The sequence below is a fragment of the Berghia stephanieae genome, chromosome 13, assembly GCF_034508935.2.
Source record: "Berghia stephanieae isolate SIO BIC M18660-M18661 chromosome 13, UCSD_Bste_1.3, whole genome shotgun sequence".
NCBI lineage: Eukaryota > Metazoa > Mollusca > Gastropoda > Nudibranchia > Aeolidiidae > Berghia > Berghia stephanieae.
The window spans coordinates 1,437,174-1,456,009 of NC_088372.1; the positions used below are offsets into that span (position 1 = coordinate 1,437,174).

The window sequence follows — 18,836 nt, forward strand, 5'->3', positions numbered from 1 at the left end:
ATCTTTTCTATTATAAGTATGTATAACTATTTTATAAAAAAATTAATTATGCCCTTCCGCCTTGGCATTCCACGAAGGAATGTAGGTAATTCATCAAACAAGATGTCTGATGTCAACATGAATCATTTGCCCAAGAAAAAAAAAACCAAAAAAACGAAAGTGTCTGAAGTGGGGCTCAACCCTAGGACCTTATGGGTCACAGAGAAATGTGTTAACCACTTTGCGCCCCCCCCCCCCTCCATAGTACATTATTCAACGAAATCTAATATTATGTCGGTACATTCTTTGTCAATGATATTCTGGAAAACACTATTTGAATGATGAACTTTTGTCCCAAACTTTAAATTGTTTCAAATTGCTACAATTATGTGAATTAGGGAAATATTAGGGTAAAGTATATACATTTGTTCTCCTTTAAAGATGAAAAAAAGATATATAATTCCTATATTACATTACTATAGTAACATTCTATCAAGTTCCATTGTTGGAGAGTGATTTTCCAAAACCCCCTAACTCCGTTTCCTTACCACTTTGAGATATTGAGGATTATTTCCCCTAAAATGTTACATTCGATTTGTTATTTTATCATATTTAAACTTCAAATTCACACAAATCTAAGGAAATTATGGTGCCAATTGATTCTTAGAATAAAATGTACATTTCAATTTATCTCATTGCTGGAACAGATCACAAAGTAGAAAAATCGACTTAACGAGTTCAGGAAAATCAGCCTTCAATTTCTGACCGATATGAGTAACAAATAATTTGTCTCGAGTTTCGTATTTAGCTATAGACAGTATAAAGACAGTATAATCTAAAGTTCCGTATTATTTTTTGGTTATTTCAAGTATTTACACCGACACATTCGGATCACATATTTTCAGATTTTCTCATAATATCGTTAAGACTGTGGAAAACATGTTTAAAACATATCATCCGGATCGGTGGAAACAAAGTGAAATAGATTTATATTTCTAGTGTTATGAAAGAAGGTGGTCTGTATTTCAGACATATATTCTTTATAGACAATCATTGCCTCGTATACTGTGTAGACTTGATTAGCGTTAACCTCAGCAAATTAAATTTTTTTTTAAAAATGAAAAAAAGAAACAAACAAATATAACAAGTAAAAAGTTTTGTTTTTTCTTTAAATCAAAGAGCAACTATTTAAATATATGTGACCCACCGTATCGAAGCGGTATTATGTCGGGATCCACTCTGTAAGGGAAATTGAATTCATAGCCACAAATATCCAACTGAGTTTAATTTCTGTACGCTCTGGTGGAGTATAAAGACTATTTCTTGCATTGCAAAAACTTCTAAGGTCCAATTTCTCATCATTCTATCTCTAAATTCACTTTTTGGGATCTGAATCATCCCGACATAATACCGTTTTGACACGGAGGGTCACATATACAAATATATCAAACCATCCCCCCTTTCTGCGATAACAAAATGGCTGTTTTAAACCCATAAATCGTTTCTTTGCAGTTTTCAGGGCGTGTAGTGGAATGACACTCGCCTTCTTACCCGTTGGTTCTCAGATCTACAGTCGCTTTATTGTAGAAGCGGTGAAACGTGTAGCAATGTGTAAAAAAAAAGTCCACGGTCAGATAAAAGCGTTCTATCATTAAAGAATAATATCCCACTAAAAGAGTGCCTGCATTCCACAACGCCAGGAATTACAGGGTTTTCTCAAACCGCCTCTTAACTGAACATGGCAGAACTGCATCAAATATGTGCAGATGGAAACTTGGAAACAGTGATACCTGCCATAAATGTCAGGCAGCCCCAGAGACCAGCGATCACATCGTCCTCCACTGTCCAGTCACTCAACTTGAAGGTGGCTACGAAACCGTCCTTAGGGCAGAGCAAGACTTTAGAAACTGGGTTGACGAAATAAATTTGGAGGTGTAGCCATACGCTACTTCTACTACTACTACTACTACTACTACTACTACTACTACTACTACTACTACTACTACTACTACTACTACAAAAACAACAACAACAACAACAACAACAACAACTACTACTACTACTACTACTACTACTACTACTACTACTACTACTACTACTACTACTACTACTACTACTACTACTACTACTACACTACTACTATTAAACATATTTTTAACATTGCCTTATTGGTGTCATGTCTCCTTCTTACATTGTTGTAAAAATCTAAAAGCCTTTTGGTGTGTTTTTTTTTTCTTCTTAGAAATTCAAAACTTATAATAGACATGAACTCTATCTGCTTTATTGATGTTTCCACCATAAAAAAAACAGAATTCAGATTTAACCAGAGATTAAAATGATTAGGATTACGATCGTCATGACAGGTATAAAAACCCCAGTAATTCTAAACAACATTTTGTCCATTACAACGGAGCAGACTTTACCGTCGATCAAATCCTCGTGGTAAATATCATCTTTGGAATCAACAGAAGCGACGGATAAACGCCTCACAGGTGTCCGGAGCCCCTTCTCCTTCTCCGCAAATGTCCTGGGAGACGTTATAGTCCCTTCTTTCTTGTAGTTTGATCCGTCTACAGGATGTACTTTTGCGTCACCTTTGATAGCCAATTTGACGCTCTCTTTTCGTCCGTCGACCAATGGCCAACATTTTTTGACCATCTTGACCATAATCACTGGAACTTTCTCATCGTCCGGCATCTGATAGAGTCTGATTGAGACGATGCAGCATACGACTGCAATGCCACTTAGAATCAAAACAATCGTCAGGTAGACCTCTGTACAGTTTGATGTTGTTTGAGGGAAGGCAAGAAAAAAATGAAATATATGAGGGATACATTTCAATAAACGAAAAATGGTGTACTGGATGTGACACTTACGTAATATTAAATTAAGAAATTAAGGAGCAGGCACTGGTGTAAGACAAAGAACTGAACAAGTGTGTCAGACAAAGCAAGAAAGAAAAATATAAGAAAAAAAATCCCCAAAAATCAGTCTACGACTGGGGATCGAACCTCAGACCGTCTGACTACCGGTCACAAGGGCTACCATTTCTTGTGTTCGTTTGCAACCGACCACATCCGTATGGCAATATTTTGATTGTAGTAGATGAAGAAAACTGTCTTTCTTTGTCAAAGTGATCACAAATAGGATATAAGCCAAACAACCAAAAACAACACACAACAATGAAGGAAGTAATAAACAAAAGCTTTAAAAAAACCCAAACAAAAAACGAAATACCAATTTATTATTTCATTTTTCAGAAACATACTGGTCAATGTAGGAGTATAAATTTAGTAATAAAAATGTTATGCCTGTTATTTGCGCGATTTTCTTTTTGAACTATAATGAAGGTATATTCAGTTTTGGTCGGTTTGTGGGTGTTTTCTTAGCAGTAAAGAGAGTCAAGAAGGCTGCTCATGACACAGCCCGCATTTCTTCAAAACGTATATATATAATGAAGGTATGTTTTGCTGCTGTCGACATGTCACAGACTTTTGGAGTCAGAAGGAAAGCAACTCAAAGGGGCTTGTCAAAGATTAGTCCGTTTTCCCCCTGTTTCACCGATTTCTTTAGACAAAAAGTAATTTATAAGCAGTATTATAATGTTGTTTTTTTTTGTTTTTGTTTTTTTTTTTTTGGGGGGGGGGGGGGGGTTTTTGTTAATTTTGTTTTTGTTGCTGAAGAAGGATTTCAAGACCGAAACATTCCGTGCTTGGTATTTATTTTGCTCCGTTTTGAATCTGTCGTCGGAATGTAAGCAACAATAAGGGTTATGAAGATAAGAAAAGTAATATGGCTCGTGAAAGATAAGCCCATCTTTTGCCCATTCTTCACAGTTGAACTTCCCTAAACTGGAGGTATGCTTTGCATTGCTGTGGATGGCAGTCTGTCCGATGGATAACATAACTTCTATGACGTGAGGGATTAGCCCAACATTTGCTTTATATCTATACTTACCTAAAATGACATATGTATGGTGGTATCGACATGATGTCATCACAATGAGTGTGTGAAGATAAGATACGTTATAAGATTTGCGAAAGATAAGCCCAGCATTCTCTCCCATCCCCACCCCCTTCTTCACATACTGACCTAAAATTTAAGCATGTTAGGCTGTAGTCGGTATATACACAACATTGCAATTCGTGATAGGTAATAGGGCTCGTGAAAAACAAGCCCATCTTTTGCCCCTTCTTCACCGTTGGATTTCCCTAAAATGGAAGTATGTTTGTCTGTGGTTGGCATGCCAGCAGCGATGAGGGTGACGAAGATTAGATAAATGATGAGGCTTATGAAAGACTAGCCCATCTCCTCCCCTTCTGTCCTATCGAACCAACCCAAAATGGAGGTATGTTTGGCTGTGGTCGGCATATCAGCAAAGATGAGAGTCAGAAGAACAAAACAAGTAAAAGGGCTTGTGAAATATTAGCCAAACATTTCCCTGATTTATATGTATGCTTACCTAAAATGGAGGTATGTTTGGCTGTGGTCGGCATGTCAGCAGCGATGAGAGTCAAGAGTACAACATACGTAAGCAGGCAGGTTAGAGAATAGCCCATCTTTTCCCCGCTGTCCACGGGTAGTAGAAAGACGAAGACGACCAGGCAGCCGGACACGATGACAGGCAGAATAATGTTTAGCCAATGGTAGGTATTCAATCGCTTCACCTTTACATAGTATGACATCTATTGGAGTGAAAGGCAATTTCGAAACAATATAAATTAACATATTATATATATAATATATATATATATATATATATATATATATATATATATATAAATGCAATTTTTAGGACACCTAAATCGACATAAATGTATGGAACACCTTGCTCTCACAGGAAAGATAGAAGGTAAAAAGAGTAAAGGTAGACCAAGAAAAACATATTTGAATAGTTTGAACAGCTGGGTGACAAAGAAAGAGAAGAGTAATATTAGTTTTCTGAGGTTATCTGATCAGAGAGATGATATATATATATATATATATATATATATATATATATATATATATATATATATATATAGATACACACATACACACACACACACACACTCTCTCTCTCTCTCTCTCTCTCTCTCTCTCTCTCTTACATACTGATCACCACTTTTCTCACCAAAACACAATGAATGAGGCGAATGAGAGATTACACATTTAGGGAAAGCTCAGGCAAAAGATTTGTTATGTAAGCAAACTCAATCCTCAACGATCGACCATGGCAAAAAGTACTCATCTTGGCATAGATTACTCATCTTCGAATATATGACTCCCCTTGGCATAGATTACTCACCCTGGCATAGATTATCCACCATGACATATATTACTCACACTGGCATAGATTACTCACCGTCGCACAGATTACTCACACTGGCATAGATTACTCACCCTGGAATAGTCGTCGCCGCTGTCCGTATAAGTTGTATACGTATCCCAGGCCTCCAGTATTTCCCAATCTCCGTTCTCAGAGTAGAAATCCATTCGGACACCTTTGGTCGAGTTGATGACCACTTCGTCAACTGTATACCCAAATGACGTCACCTGTGGAATCAATAAATAAAAAAACACTTGAGCTTTTATATGGAGCAATATCCACTAAACGTGCTCAAAGCGCTTTAAAGTATCATACCACAAGACCACATAGCCGCACAATAGAGAATATACCAAGATTATGTCACTCAGTTCTTTGTTATTTTTTTTAAATATTTCTTTTTTGGTATCCGTTTATATGGGTAATTCTCGCTTAAGTGTATTATCCAGACTATAAAAGTTCATGGTTACACAGAGTTTTGTGTGTTGGTCCGTTTATACTTCGGGATGACATTGTTGTGAGTTTCTTAACCAAGCGCATACTGTCTGCGATGACGTCACTCAGGTCTTTTTTTATTTATTTATATTTTTTTTCATCCATTTTTATGTGTAATTCTCACTAAATTGTATTAACCAAGATAATACTGGGTAGCTGCAAATAGACTACGGTCAAAACATACAAGAAAAGCTGCCAACATGCACAAATGGGGGCTCCAGGAATCACCAACATGCCCAAAGTGCAACCAAGCACCACAAGATGCAAACCACCTCGTACTAGATTGCCCAGAGACAAAACTGGAAGGGGGAATTTGAAACCATCAACAAATGTGATGGTGACTTCCGAACCTGGATTGATACCCTGAACATAGAAGTGTAGCTGAACGATACTACTACTACTACTACTACTACTACTACTACTACTACTACTACTACTACTACTACTACTACTACTACTGCTGCTACTACTACTACTACTACTACTACTGCTACTATACTACTACTACTACTACTACTACTACTACTACTACTACTACTACTACTACTACTACTACTTCTACTACTACTACTAGTACTACTACTACTACTACTACTACTACTACTACTACTACTACTACTACTAATACTACTAATACTACTATTACTACTACTACTACTACTACTACTACTACTACTACTACTACTACTACTTCTACTACTACTACTACTACTACTACTACTACTACTACTACTACTACTACTACTACTACTACTACTACTACTATACTACTACTACTACTACTAATTACTACTACTACTACTACTACTACTATCTACTACTACTACTACTACTACTACTACTACTACTTCTACTACTACTACTACTACTACTACTAATACTACTACTACTACTACTACTACTACTACTACTACTACTACTACTACTACTACTACTACTACTACTACTACTACTACTACCACTACTACTAAATTGTATTAAACAGAAAACAACATTCGTGGTTACACATATTATTTGTGTGCTGGTACGTTATATTTCCGGAGGGCAATGTTGTGAGTTTCTTAGCCAAGCGCACAGCATCTGTAGAATATACCAAGATGAAGTGTACCACCTCTTTGTTATTTTTTTTTTTATCCACCAAAATGTATTTGTGACCCTTCGCCTCAAAACGGTATTAGGTAGGGTTGGTTAGGTAGTTGAAAATTGAATTTATAGCAGAGAAATATCAGACTTGTGTTGAGTTTGTATGTTATATTGTGGAGAATGGATACCATATTTTAGGGTGCGAATGCCAACAATTTATATTTTTGACCAGTTTAAACTTAAATTCGGCTTTTAAGCATATGTTTCGTTCCAACATAATACCGTTTTTAGACGATGGGTCACATTTATCAGACTATCGACGTTTCAGGTTACATTGAGGTTTTAGTTTTGGTTACTGCATAGATAAAACGAAATTGACGCTAATCAGGTCTTTGTTATTCTTGTTTGCCATCCATGTTTATGAGGAATTCTCACTAAACTGGATTAACAAGACTGCAGATAGTTCGAAGATGACGCCACTCAGGTCTTTGTTATTGTTTTTTGCCATCCGCATTTATGAGTAATGCTCATTGAATTGTATTAACCTGACTATAAACGTTCATGGTTACACACAGTTTTCTGTGTTGGTCCGTTATACTTCCGGATGGCAATGTTCTGAGCTTCTTAGCCAAGCGCACACTATCTATAAACGTTCAAGATTACACATAGTTTTGTGAGTTGGTCCTTAATATTTTCCGATGGCAATGTTGTGACCTTCTTAGCTAAGCGCATACTTTCTATAGATAGAACAACGTTGACGTCATTCAGGTCTTTGTTATTGTTTTTTACCATCCACGTTTATTAGTAATTCTTACTAAACTGTATTGACCAGAATATAAACCCTTGAAAGTTTGGCATAGTTTTGTGTGTTGGTCCGTTATATTTTGGACTGATAATGTTATATGTTTTCTGGCCAAGCACAACTCAGCTATAGATAGTATGCGCTTGACTAAGAAGCTCACAACATTGCCATTCGGAAGTATAACGGACCAACACACAAAACTGTGTGTATCCATGAACGTTTATAGATAGTATGCGCTTGGCTGAGAAGCTCATAACATTGCCACCCGGAAGTATAACGGACCGACACACAAAATTGTGTGTATCCATGAACGTTTATAGTCTGGTTAATACAGTTCAGTGAGCATTACTCATAAACGCGGATGGCAAAAAACAATAACAACGACATGAGTGACGTCATCTTCGAACTATCTATAGTCGGGTTAATACAGTTCAGTGCGCATTACTCATAAGCGCGGATGGCAAAAAACAATAACAAAGACATGAGTGACGTCATCTTCGAACTATATATATATAGTATGGGCTTGGCTAAGAAGGTTACAACATTGCCATCCGGAATTATAACGGACCAACACACAAAACTATTTGTAACCAAGACCGTTTATAGTCTGGTTAATACAGACGAAGTAACAGAACTGGCAGGAAGGCAAGAACCATTACTTGCAACGGTAAAGAGAAGGAAATTGTCTTGGTTTGGTCACCTCGTAAGACACGAAAGCTTATGCAAGACAATATTGCAGGGCACAGTTGAAGGCTGCCGAAGAAGAGGAAGACAGAGGAAAGTGTGGCAGGATAACATTAAAGATTGGACAGGATTGACGTGGAACAATCTATGAGGAAGGCCCAAGACCGTGATGAGTGGCGTCGAATCGTGAAGTCTGCATCCCGAGAGTCCCCCGACGACCAACCGGTCATGGGATAGAGTGAGTGAGTAATGCATATTCGCTAGAATTACTCATTAACGCGGATGGCAACGCCCCCCCCAACCCCCCCCCCCCCAAAAAAAAAACATAAATAATAACAATTACCCTTGTGACGTCAACTTCGAACTATCCATACCCTTCTAGCCGGTATTGTGGTAACGAAGCGTAAAGCATCAACATTGTGCTTCAAAATACTCAAGTTGTTTTTTTGTTTTGTTTTGTTTTTTTTTCTCTTGGAAAGGGGGCGGGGAGGCGGGGGGGGGGGTGATTTTTTTATTGATTTAATTTTACCTGCATACTGCAAACCTGGACGTCGAAAGGGAAATGAGTCGTGTCCATCTCACAGCCTGTCGTGAAAATGCCAGGGGGATGCCAGGCCACTTCACCTTCGTAGGTCACTCGGAGTGGGATTGTACTCTCAGAGATGGCCGAAAGATCCGTGATACTGGGTGTTCGAAAAGATTTGATATATGTTATGGATGGATTGACACCTGAATATTTGCAGGAACTGATTAAAAAATATGAACCCACTCGAAATTTAAGATCATCTCAGTCCCAACTTCTAAAAGTTGCCACCTCAAAATCCACTTTCGGTGAAAAAGCCTTTTCATTCATAGCTCCACGCCTATGGAACGCACTCAGTCCTGGGACAAAGTCCTGTGAAAATTTATCATCTTTCAGGAAATGTCTGAAGACTGAGTTGTTCCGTGAGGCTTATTTTTCATGAAATAGATGTTGCTTTGATTCTGTTTTTTCTATGCATGCTTATTATGTATCGTGTAGTGTCGTGATTTTTAATTTTGTTGTTTTTAAACATTTTTATTTTTATTATGTAAAGCGCCGCAGAGCACGATTAACGTGTATGTTTAGGCGCTATATAATTTCATTATTTACTATTTACTATTATTGTTTGTTTGTTTTTAAGGATTTTACTGGGTTGGGGGAGGGGGGGGGGGGCTTGCAACACATTAAGGTCATATCAGGACCAGTAAAAAGGAAGAAAATGGGATGGTAAAAAAGTTATAAAATTACATTTAAAGCACGAATGAGAAGGTAAGACAAAGCGGAATTGGTTCGAATAGGAAAGATGTATTTTCCAAGAGCACACTGTCATTAGGTTGAAATCACCTAAAAATCTCACCCAGACTCTAGCACAAGATCCCAATAAGATGAATACACTCAAACGTTCACAAATCATATGTTAAAGATAAACAAAATAACAATACATAACAGAGAGATAATTTACAAGGGAAAAATATCATCTCCCAAAACTATAGGGAATGAGATTAGCGGAAGAGTAGCGTTCCTTGATTGGACGTCACCTTAAAGAGAGAACGTCAATTTGGTATTTGTGAAGTGTCTCAAGCCGCTTTCACCGTTAGCGAGGGCGAGATACGTATGCGCACAACCAAAATGACGTTCTCTCTCTAATAACTTTTCCACCGGTGACGTCACATACTTTGGGTGACGTCCAATCAAGGGGACGCTACTCTTCCGCTAATCTCATTCCCTATAACTATACATTCGACCGTTTCCTTCCCAGCCAAGGAACTCTGGCCAGGGTCAAGACAAAACTAAGTAATCTCATTCCAAGACAAAGACAGGAAGCAATTTGGAGAACAGATATAGGGGGATAGAAGACACAGTAAGTGCCTCCCTGCCCACTATGGGAGGTCAGGAACCCCACCCAGTTGATCTATTTAATAAGGAAAAAGGAATAACGATAAGTGTTGAATTGTAAGCTTCAATTTATCAAAGGAAGACATATACTGTGGACGTTTCGGGTTTCCCCTTTATCAACAAAACACGATGAATAAAACACTAAGGACGAATGGTATATTTCAGTCGTTCTTGGTACTTTATTCATCGTCCTTTGTTGATAAAGATATAAATAATAACGTGAAGCTTACATTAAACTTCACGTTATCATTTATTTCTTCGAGCTTCGAGCAGCAACATTTACACTTTGTTGATGAAGAGGAAACTCGAAACGTCCACAGTATCTGTCTTCGTCTCATAAATTAAAGTTTACAATTCAACATTTGTCGGGTTTGATTTTTTCATTCGAGTTTCAAGCAGCAACATTTTCATTATAATAAATAGTAACAAAGGAACAGATTAATAGATTAAAATAAGAATGATTGTATTTGTAATAACAATTGGCTTCAACAGTCGTGACGTCACTTCCCTCGTAATGACGCATAGTAACTTTGTAACTGGTTGTAAACTATCAGAACAATGGCGGACTCCCTTATGAAATACTTTTCCGAAGAGCATAAAAGTGTATCCAGAGGAGAAAAACTGTGTAAATTTGATCATGTTTTGACTTTTATAAATTCTGATCTCATAACATTATGTGGAATAAATTCTAGCCAGCATGAAGAATGAAAAAAATACCGATCTTCTTTGTTTAGAACCAAGCTGCTGGTTGCGGGCCGGACGTGACATCGAACTATTGAATCCTATTATAATAATGATGGTCGTAAACCATGCAACGAAAGACTAAAAAATATAGCATTTATATATAGCAATTTCCACCGTATACGGTCTAAGGCGCTTAAGACAAGGTCCCTGACCAACAGCAACACTTAACACTTTAAACGAGACATGACGTTTCTTAAGAGATATTACAATTTTTCCCCCGATACAGACAACGCTGTTAACGGTCAGGTACTCATTTTACACTTGAGTACAATAAGAGTATGTGAGAAAAAGAGTCTTTTCCAAGTTCTCAACTATGCGCCGATCAAAGCGAGACTCGAAGACAAGACATTCCAATCCGAAGGCGAGTGTCAAACCGTAGCCATCGTAAAGTTTTTGTCTGACACTGACCGAAAGATGACGTTAAAATGCCAGTCTTTTGCCACAAAAGAAAACAAATCGTGAGTTGTATTCAATAGTTCAACCAATGAAATAACTTGTTTCATTGAGCTCTACTAACGACAAAAATGACGTCAAATTGCCAATCCTTGAGTGTTCTAGTGTCAGGCTATAAGTTAACGATGGTTACGGTTCTAGTGTCAGGCTATAAGTTAACGATGGCTACGGTTATAGTGTCAGGCTATATATTAACGATGGCTACGGTTCTAGTGTCAGGCTATATGTTAACGATTGCTACGGATCTAGTGTCAGGCTATATGTTAACGATGGCTACGGTTATAGTGCCAGGCTATATGTTAACGATGGCTACGGTTCTAGTGTCAGGCTATATGTTAACGATGGCTACGGTTCTTGTGTCAGGCTATATGTTAACGATGGCTACGGTTCTAGTGCCAGGCTATATGTTAAGGATGGCTACGGTTCTAGTGCCAGGTTATATGTTAAGGATGGCTACGGTTCTAGTGCCAGGTTATATCTTAACGATGGCTACGGTTCTAGTGTCAGGCTATATGTTAACGATGGCTACGGTTCTTGTGTCAGGCTATATGTTAAGGATGGCTACGGTTCTAGTGCGAGGCTATATGTTAACGATGGCTACGGTTCTAGCGTCAGGCTATAAGTTAACGATGGCTACGGTTCTAGTGTCAGGCTATAAGTTAACGATGGTTACGGTTCTTGCGTCAGGCTATAAGTTAACGATGGCTACGGTTCTAGGGCCAGGCTATAAGTTAACGATGGTTACGGTTCTAGTGTCAGGCTATAAGTTAACGATGGTTACGGTTCTTGTGTCAGGCTATAAATTAACGATGGCTACGGTTCTAGGGCCAGGCTATATGTTAACGATGGCTACGGTTCTAGTGTCAGGCTATATGTTAACGATGGCTACGGTTCTAGTGTCAGGCTATATGTTAACGATTGCTACACTAGAACCCACTATACTAGGACTTATAGTTTGACGTCATTTTCCAGGGTTTTTTTTTCACCGCCTAGTAAGTTGTCGTTAGTAGACCTCAAGGAAACAATTGATTCCATACTTTACATCATAACCTTAGCAACATGATTATCTTTAGTTCATGCTATTCGGTTTTTCAAACAAAAACACATTCGTTGACTATCTTGTTGTAAAAGTCTATTTTTAAAACCCAAACTGACCTGTTGCTGACCACGATGGCAGGTGTCCACAAATCATTCTCATAATACTGTAGAAGTGGAATGTTTCCGTGGGAAGCAGTCGTCCAGGTCAGTCTTGGGTCTTCCCATTCCTACAGGCAGGAAATTAACCAAAAAAAACATGCTTATCAAGGTTCAAAGGTTCAAAAACGTTTATTTTAGGCAATTGCCAATGTAAATCATACAAGAATATATATTCATCAACAAATCAAATAAGTAAAATCAATAATAAAGCAAGGCAAACAATGAAAATAATAATAATGATGATAACATGTGTTTGCCACAGGTTCTGTCCTCAACTCTCTCCTTACCAGCCATTTTCAGGATTTTCCCCAAAACTTCACACCCACCTAACACAAAAATATATTTTTTTATCACTCAAACACGATAGCAGTAAAGTTTTTGTGATAAATAGTTTCTTTAGCAAAACATGCTCTACAACACACTGTGTTCATTTTCTTTACATTTTATCGTGTACAAAAGACATTTGAATAAGCAAAATGTTGGTTGTATTGTAACGAATGTGACGATTTTCATGTAGTTGGTATGGAGAGGGTTAAGTTTTGTTCAGCACATTAAATATTGTGCGGCAATGTTGCCTAGTGGTATGACACTCGCCTTCGATTCGGAAGGTCCAGGGTTGAGCCCCGCCCTGTGTAGCACATAGTTGAGTCCATGGAAAAAAGCTCTTGATTCACAGTCCCTCACCGTACTCAGACGTAAGATGAGTACGTGGCTCTTAACAGCTTTGCCCTTGTTATATCGCTTAGCAGTGATCATGTTAAGTGATTCTGAAGGCAAGAGAACCTTTGTAAAGCGCATTTAGTACGCTTAGTGGAGGAAGATGATGCTCTGAACCGTGATGTATGGAGAAGAAGAAGAAGAAGAAGAAGAAGAAGAAGAAGAAGAAGAAGAAGAAGAAGAAGAAGAAGAAGAAGAAGAAGAAGAAGAAAATTTATTCATCCACAAAGGGAAATTTGTCTTTATTGTCCATTCTAAGGGAAAACTGGAATAACCAGGCATCAGCCGCAGTGCTGTGCCGGAAATTGAGCTAAACGAGGTGGCTTGCTCACAATCACACAAAGAGGCAGGTAGTCAAACTCGGTACCTTTTGGGTACGAAGCAAAGACTGTATCGCTGAACAACGCTGCCCCCAGAAGAGGAAGAAGAAAAAAGAAGAAAAACAAATATTAATAATGACGTACTAATATCCACCAACCAGATACTGAAAATGTCTGTTCTTTAATGTTCTGTAAAGAAAAAGAAAATGAAAACCTGTACACATTAGAAATAAAAAGCTGCTAGAAGCTGTGGACTGGAACAAGTTACTCAACAATGATGAATATATCAGTTTAAAAAATGTGACCCTTCGCCTCAAAACGGTATTTAAGTCGGGTTGGTAAAGATGTTGAAAATAGAATTTATAGCCAGAAATATCAGACTTCTGTTGGGTTTATATGTTTTATTGAGGAGAATGGATATCATATTTTCCGGTTCTAATGCTAACAATTTATATGTTTGACCAGTTTTAACATTAAATTCAGCTTTTAAACATCTGGTTCGTTCCGAAATAATACCGTTTTGAGACGATGGGTCACAAATACCCAACATGGAGCGTTTCGGGCTTCCCTTTTTCAGCTAACAACGAAAAAAAAAAAAACCAAAATCAAATAAAACACAAATACATTACTTAAAAACACAGATAGACTGCAAAGACACAAGAATATGTTATTTCTGTAAATATCAAATTGAAAAATTATGGAGCAGACACCGGTGTAAGGTCTGAGGTTTGATTCCCAGTCAATGTCGACTGAGTTTTGGGATATTTTTATCTTGTACCTTTCTCTCATCCTTTGTCTGGCACCTTTCATGTACAATTGTTATTCTATTTCTGTAAAAGATCACATTTCTAGTTATCAACACAATCCACCTTATCTACGCTATTCAAAGTCAACGATGATATCGGTACACAGATAGCACAATGTCAACATCAATAAAAGTTAACAAAGAAATCGCTGCAAACTACACTGTCAATATCAATCACAGTTAACACAGATATCGATACAAACCACAATGTCAACATCAATAAAAGTTAACAAAAATATTGGTACAAACCACAATGTCAACATGAATCAAATTTAAGGAAGATATCGATACATACAAACTGTCAATATCAAAAAAAGTTAATTAAGATATCGATACAAACCATGCTATCAAATATCAATCAAAGGTAATGAAAATATCGATAAATACCACACTGCCAGTATCAATCATAGTTATCAAAGATATCGAATACATACCACTCTATCAATATCAATCAAAGTTATCGAAGATATCGAATACATTCCCCTCTATCAATATCAATCAAAGTTATCGAAGATATCGAATACATACCACTCTATCACTATCAATCAAAGTTATCGAAGATATCGAATACATACCACTCTATCAATATCAATCAAAGTTATCGAAGATATCGAATACATACCACTCTATCAATATCAATCAAAGATATCAAAGATATTGAATACATACCACTCTATCAATATCAATCAAAGTTATCGAAGATATCGAATACATACCACACTGTCAATATCAATCAAAGATATCGAATACATACCACTCTATCAATATCAAACAAAGTTATCGAAGATATCGAATACATACCACTCTATCAATATCAATCAAAGTTATCGAAGATATCGAATACATACCACTCTATCAATATCAATCAAAGTTATCGAAGATATCGAATACATACCACTCTATCAATATAAATCAAAGTTATCGAAGATATCGAATACATACCACTCTATCAATATCAATCAAAGTTATCGAAGATATCGAATACGTTCCACTCTGTCGATATCAATCAAAGTTATCAAAGATATAGAATACATTCCACTCTATCAATATCAATCAAAGTTATTGAAGATATCGAATACATACCACTCGTTCTCTCATCCTTTGTCTGGCACCTTTCATGTACAATTGTTATTCTATTTCTGTAAAAGATCACATTTCTAGTTATCAACACAATCCACCTTATCTACGCTATTCAAAGTCAACGATGATATCGGTACACAAATAGCACAATGTCAACATCAATAAAAGTTAGCAAAGAAATCGCTGCAAACTACACTGTCAATATCAATCACAGTTAACACAGATATCGATACAAACCACAATGTCAACATCGATAAAAGTTAACAAAATTATTGGTACAAACCACAATGTCAACATGAATAAAAGTTAACAAAAATATTGGTACAAACCACAATGTCAACATCAATAAAAGTTAACAAAAATATTGGTACAAACCACAATGTCAACATCAATAAAAGTTAACAAAAATATTGGTACAAACCACAATGTCAACATGAATCAAATTTAAGGAAGATATTGATACATACAAACTGTCAGTATCAAAAAAAAGTTAATTAAGATATCGATACAAACCATGCTATCAAATATCAATCAAAGGTAATGAAAATATCGATAAATACCACACTGCCAGTATAAATCATAGTTATCAAAGATATCGAATACATACCACACTGTCAATATCAATCAAAGTTATCGAAGATATCGAATACATACCACTCTATCAATATCAATCAAAGTTATCGAAGATATCGAATACATATCACATTATCAATATCAATCAAAGATATCAAAGATATCGAATACATATTACATTGTCAATATCAATCAAAGTTATCAAAGATATCGAATACATACCACTCTATCAATATCAATCAAAGTTATCGAAGATATCGAATACATATCATATTGTCAATATCAATCAAAGTTATCGAAGATATCGAATACATACCACACTGTCAATATCAATCAAAGTTATCAAAGATATCGAATACATACCACACTGTCAATATCAATCAAAGTTATCGAAGATATCGAATACATACCACTCTATCAATATCAATCAAAGTTATCGAACATATCGAATACATACCACATTGTCAATATCAATCAAAGTTATCGAAGATATCGAATACATACCAAATTGTCAATATCAATCAAAGTTATCGAAGATATCGAATACATACCACACTATCAATATCAATCAAAGTTACCGAAGATATCGAATACATACCACTCTATCAATATCAATCAAAGTTATCGAAGGTATCGAATACATACTACAATGTCAATATCAATCAAAGATATCGAAGATATCGAATACATACCACTCTATCAATATCAATCAAAGTTATCGAAGGTATCGAATACATTCCACACTGTCAATATCAATCAAAGATATCGAAAATATCGAATACATACCACACTGTCAATATCAATCATAGTTATCGAAGGTATCGAATACATTCCACATTGTCAATATCAATCAAAGATATCGAAGGTCTCGAATACATACCACTTTGTCAATATTAATCATAGTTATCGAAGGTATCGAATACATACCACACTGTCGATATCAATCAAAGATATCGCAGATATCGAATACATACCACTCTGTATCAATATCAATCAAAGTTATCGAAGATATCGAATACATACCCCACTGTATCAATATCAATCAAAGTTATCGAAGTAATCGAATACATACCACACTGTCGATACTAGTCATCTGAAAGGCCATGAAAATACTCGTGATCTCAACAGGACGAACATCGTCCTCGTATCCGACTTCAAGATTTGAACTTAACGCCGTTTCTTCTGCCGAAGTCCATGCTCGACTGCTAGGCACCCTAGTGCTGACTGTAACATAGAAGGAGGAACAAAAATGTGCCAATCAGGTGGTCTAGTGGTATGACATTCGCTTTCGGATCGGAAGGTCCTGGGTTCGAATGTGCGCATAGTTGAGTCCTTGGAGAATGCTCTTTACTCACATTCTCTCACAGTGCTCAGGTGTAAAATGAGTACCTGGCCGTTAACAGCGTTGTCTCTCTCCCAAAAATTTGTAATATCGCCTGACAGGCGTCATGTCTCGTCCTACATGTTATGGCTTAAACTTAAAATTGAGCTTTTATATAGCGCAATATCCATTAAACGTGCTCAAAGCGCTTAACAAGGGGTCCCTGGCCAACATCAACACACGGATATAAAATACCAAAACACAAAACTATGTGACACATAGTTTTGTGTTTTGGTATTTTATATCCGTGTGGCGGATATTGTGAGTGGTTTACCTAAACGGATAGCATCAATAGTATTTTTTTCTTTCACATTCACCAAAATCACTCACTCACTCAATCCTCTATGCACCGCAGGGTGCTTGAGGCAGCAGGAAGCGATCGCCAATGGTCTCAGTGCGACTATGTGGTCAAGTGGTATGACACGTGCCTTTGGATCGGAAGGTCCTTGGTTCACAGTCCCGCAATGGTGAGAGGCTGAAAGTTGAGTCCTTGGAAAAAATCTCTTTACTCAGATTTCCTCACGGTACTCAGGTATAAAATGAGTTTCTGGCATTTAAGAGCGTTGTCTCTGTCGAAAAATAAAATATGTAATATCGCCAATCAGGCGACATGTCTCGTCCTACATGATAAGTGTTGCTGTTAGCTTGTGACACTTTGTAAAGCGCGTTGAGCACGTATAGTGGACATTGCCCAAAGTAAAAGCTAGTTTGATTTGATTTTTTAAAATGTAAAAATGATCAAAAGTCATAAGTTTGAATTTTTCCTTCACTTTTTCATTTTTCCTCGTAAAATAAACACATCCATTTTTATTTTGATATTTTGTGGCGCAAAATATTGACAACAATGTAAAAATAAGCCCATAATATGCGTTAACTGAAGCTTCAACTTGAGGTTTTATATAGCGCAATATCCACTATATGTGCTCAAAACGCTTTACAAAGGGTCCCTGACCAACAGCAACAGAACGAGACATGACGTCTGTTAGGTGATTTTACAATTTCCGAAAGAGATACAACGCTGTTAAGGACCAAGTTCTCATTTTACACCTGAGTACGGTGAGAGAATGGGATTAAATACCCTTTTCCAAGGACTCAACTTGCGCCGAACAAGACTCGAACCCAGGACCTTCCGATCCTATAGCGAGTGTCATACCTAAAGACTACATAGCAGACGATGCGAATTTTGATATTTCAATTCTTTTTCCGACAAAGAAAACGCTGTTAACGACTAGGTACTCCTTTTACACTTGAGTACGGTCAGAGAATATGAGTAAAGAGCCTTTACCAAGGACTCAACTTG

At 37.0% G+C, this 18,836-nt stretch overlaps 1 protein-coding gene across 1 annotated transcript in view; it reads right to left on the reverse strand.

Moving 5' to 3' along the window:
* Positions 1 to 231: 231 nt before the first annotated feature.
* Positions 232 to 18,836, reverse strand: part of LOC144958712 (acetylcholine receptor subunit beta-like) — a 25,621-nt gene continuing 7,016 nt past the window's right edge. Inside the window, exons 2-8 of the mRNA XM_078890858.1 lie at positions 17,228 to 17,379; positions 13,842 to 13,886; positions 12,619 to 12,728; positions 8,878 to 9,031; positions 5,362 to 5,514; positions 4,442 to 4,664; positions 232 to 2,753 (exon numbers count right to left, since the gene is read on the reverse strand). Of these exons, the coding sequence (XP_078746984.1) occupies positions 2,299 to 2,753; positions 4,442 to 4,664; positions 5,362 to 5,514; positions 8,878 to 9,031; positions 12,619 to 12,728; positions 13,842 to 13,886; positions 17,228 to 17,379 (1,292 nt within the window). The 3' untranslated portion in view covers positions 232 to 2,298. The remainder of the gene's footprint in view (positions 2,754 to 4,441; positions 4,665 to 5,361; positions 5,515 to 8,877; positions 9,032 to 12,618; positions 12,729 to 13,841; positions 13,887 to 17,227; positions 17,380 to 18,836) is intronic.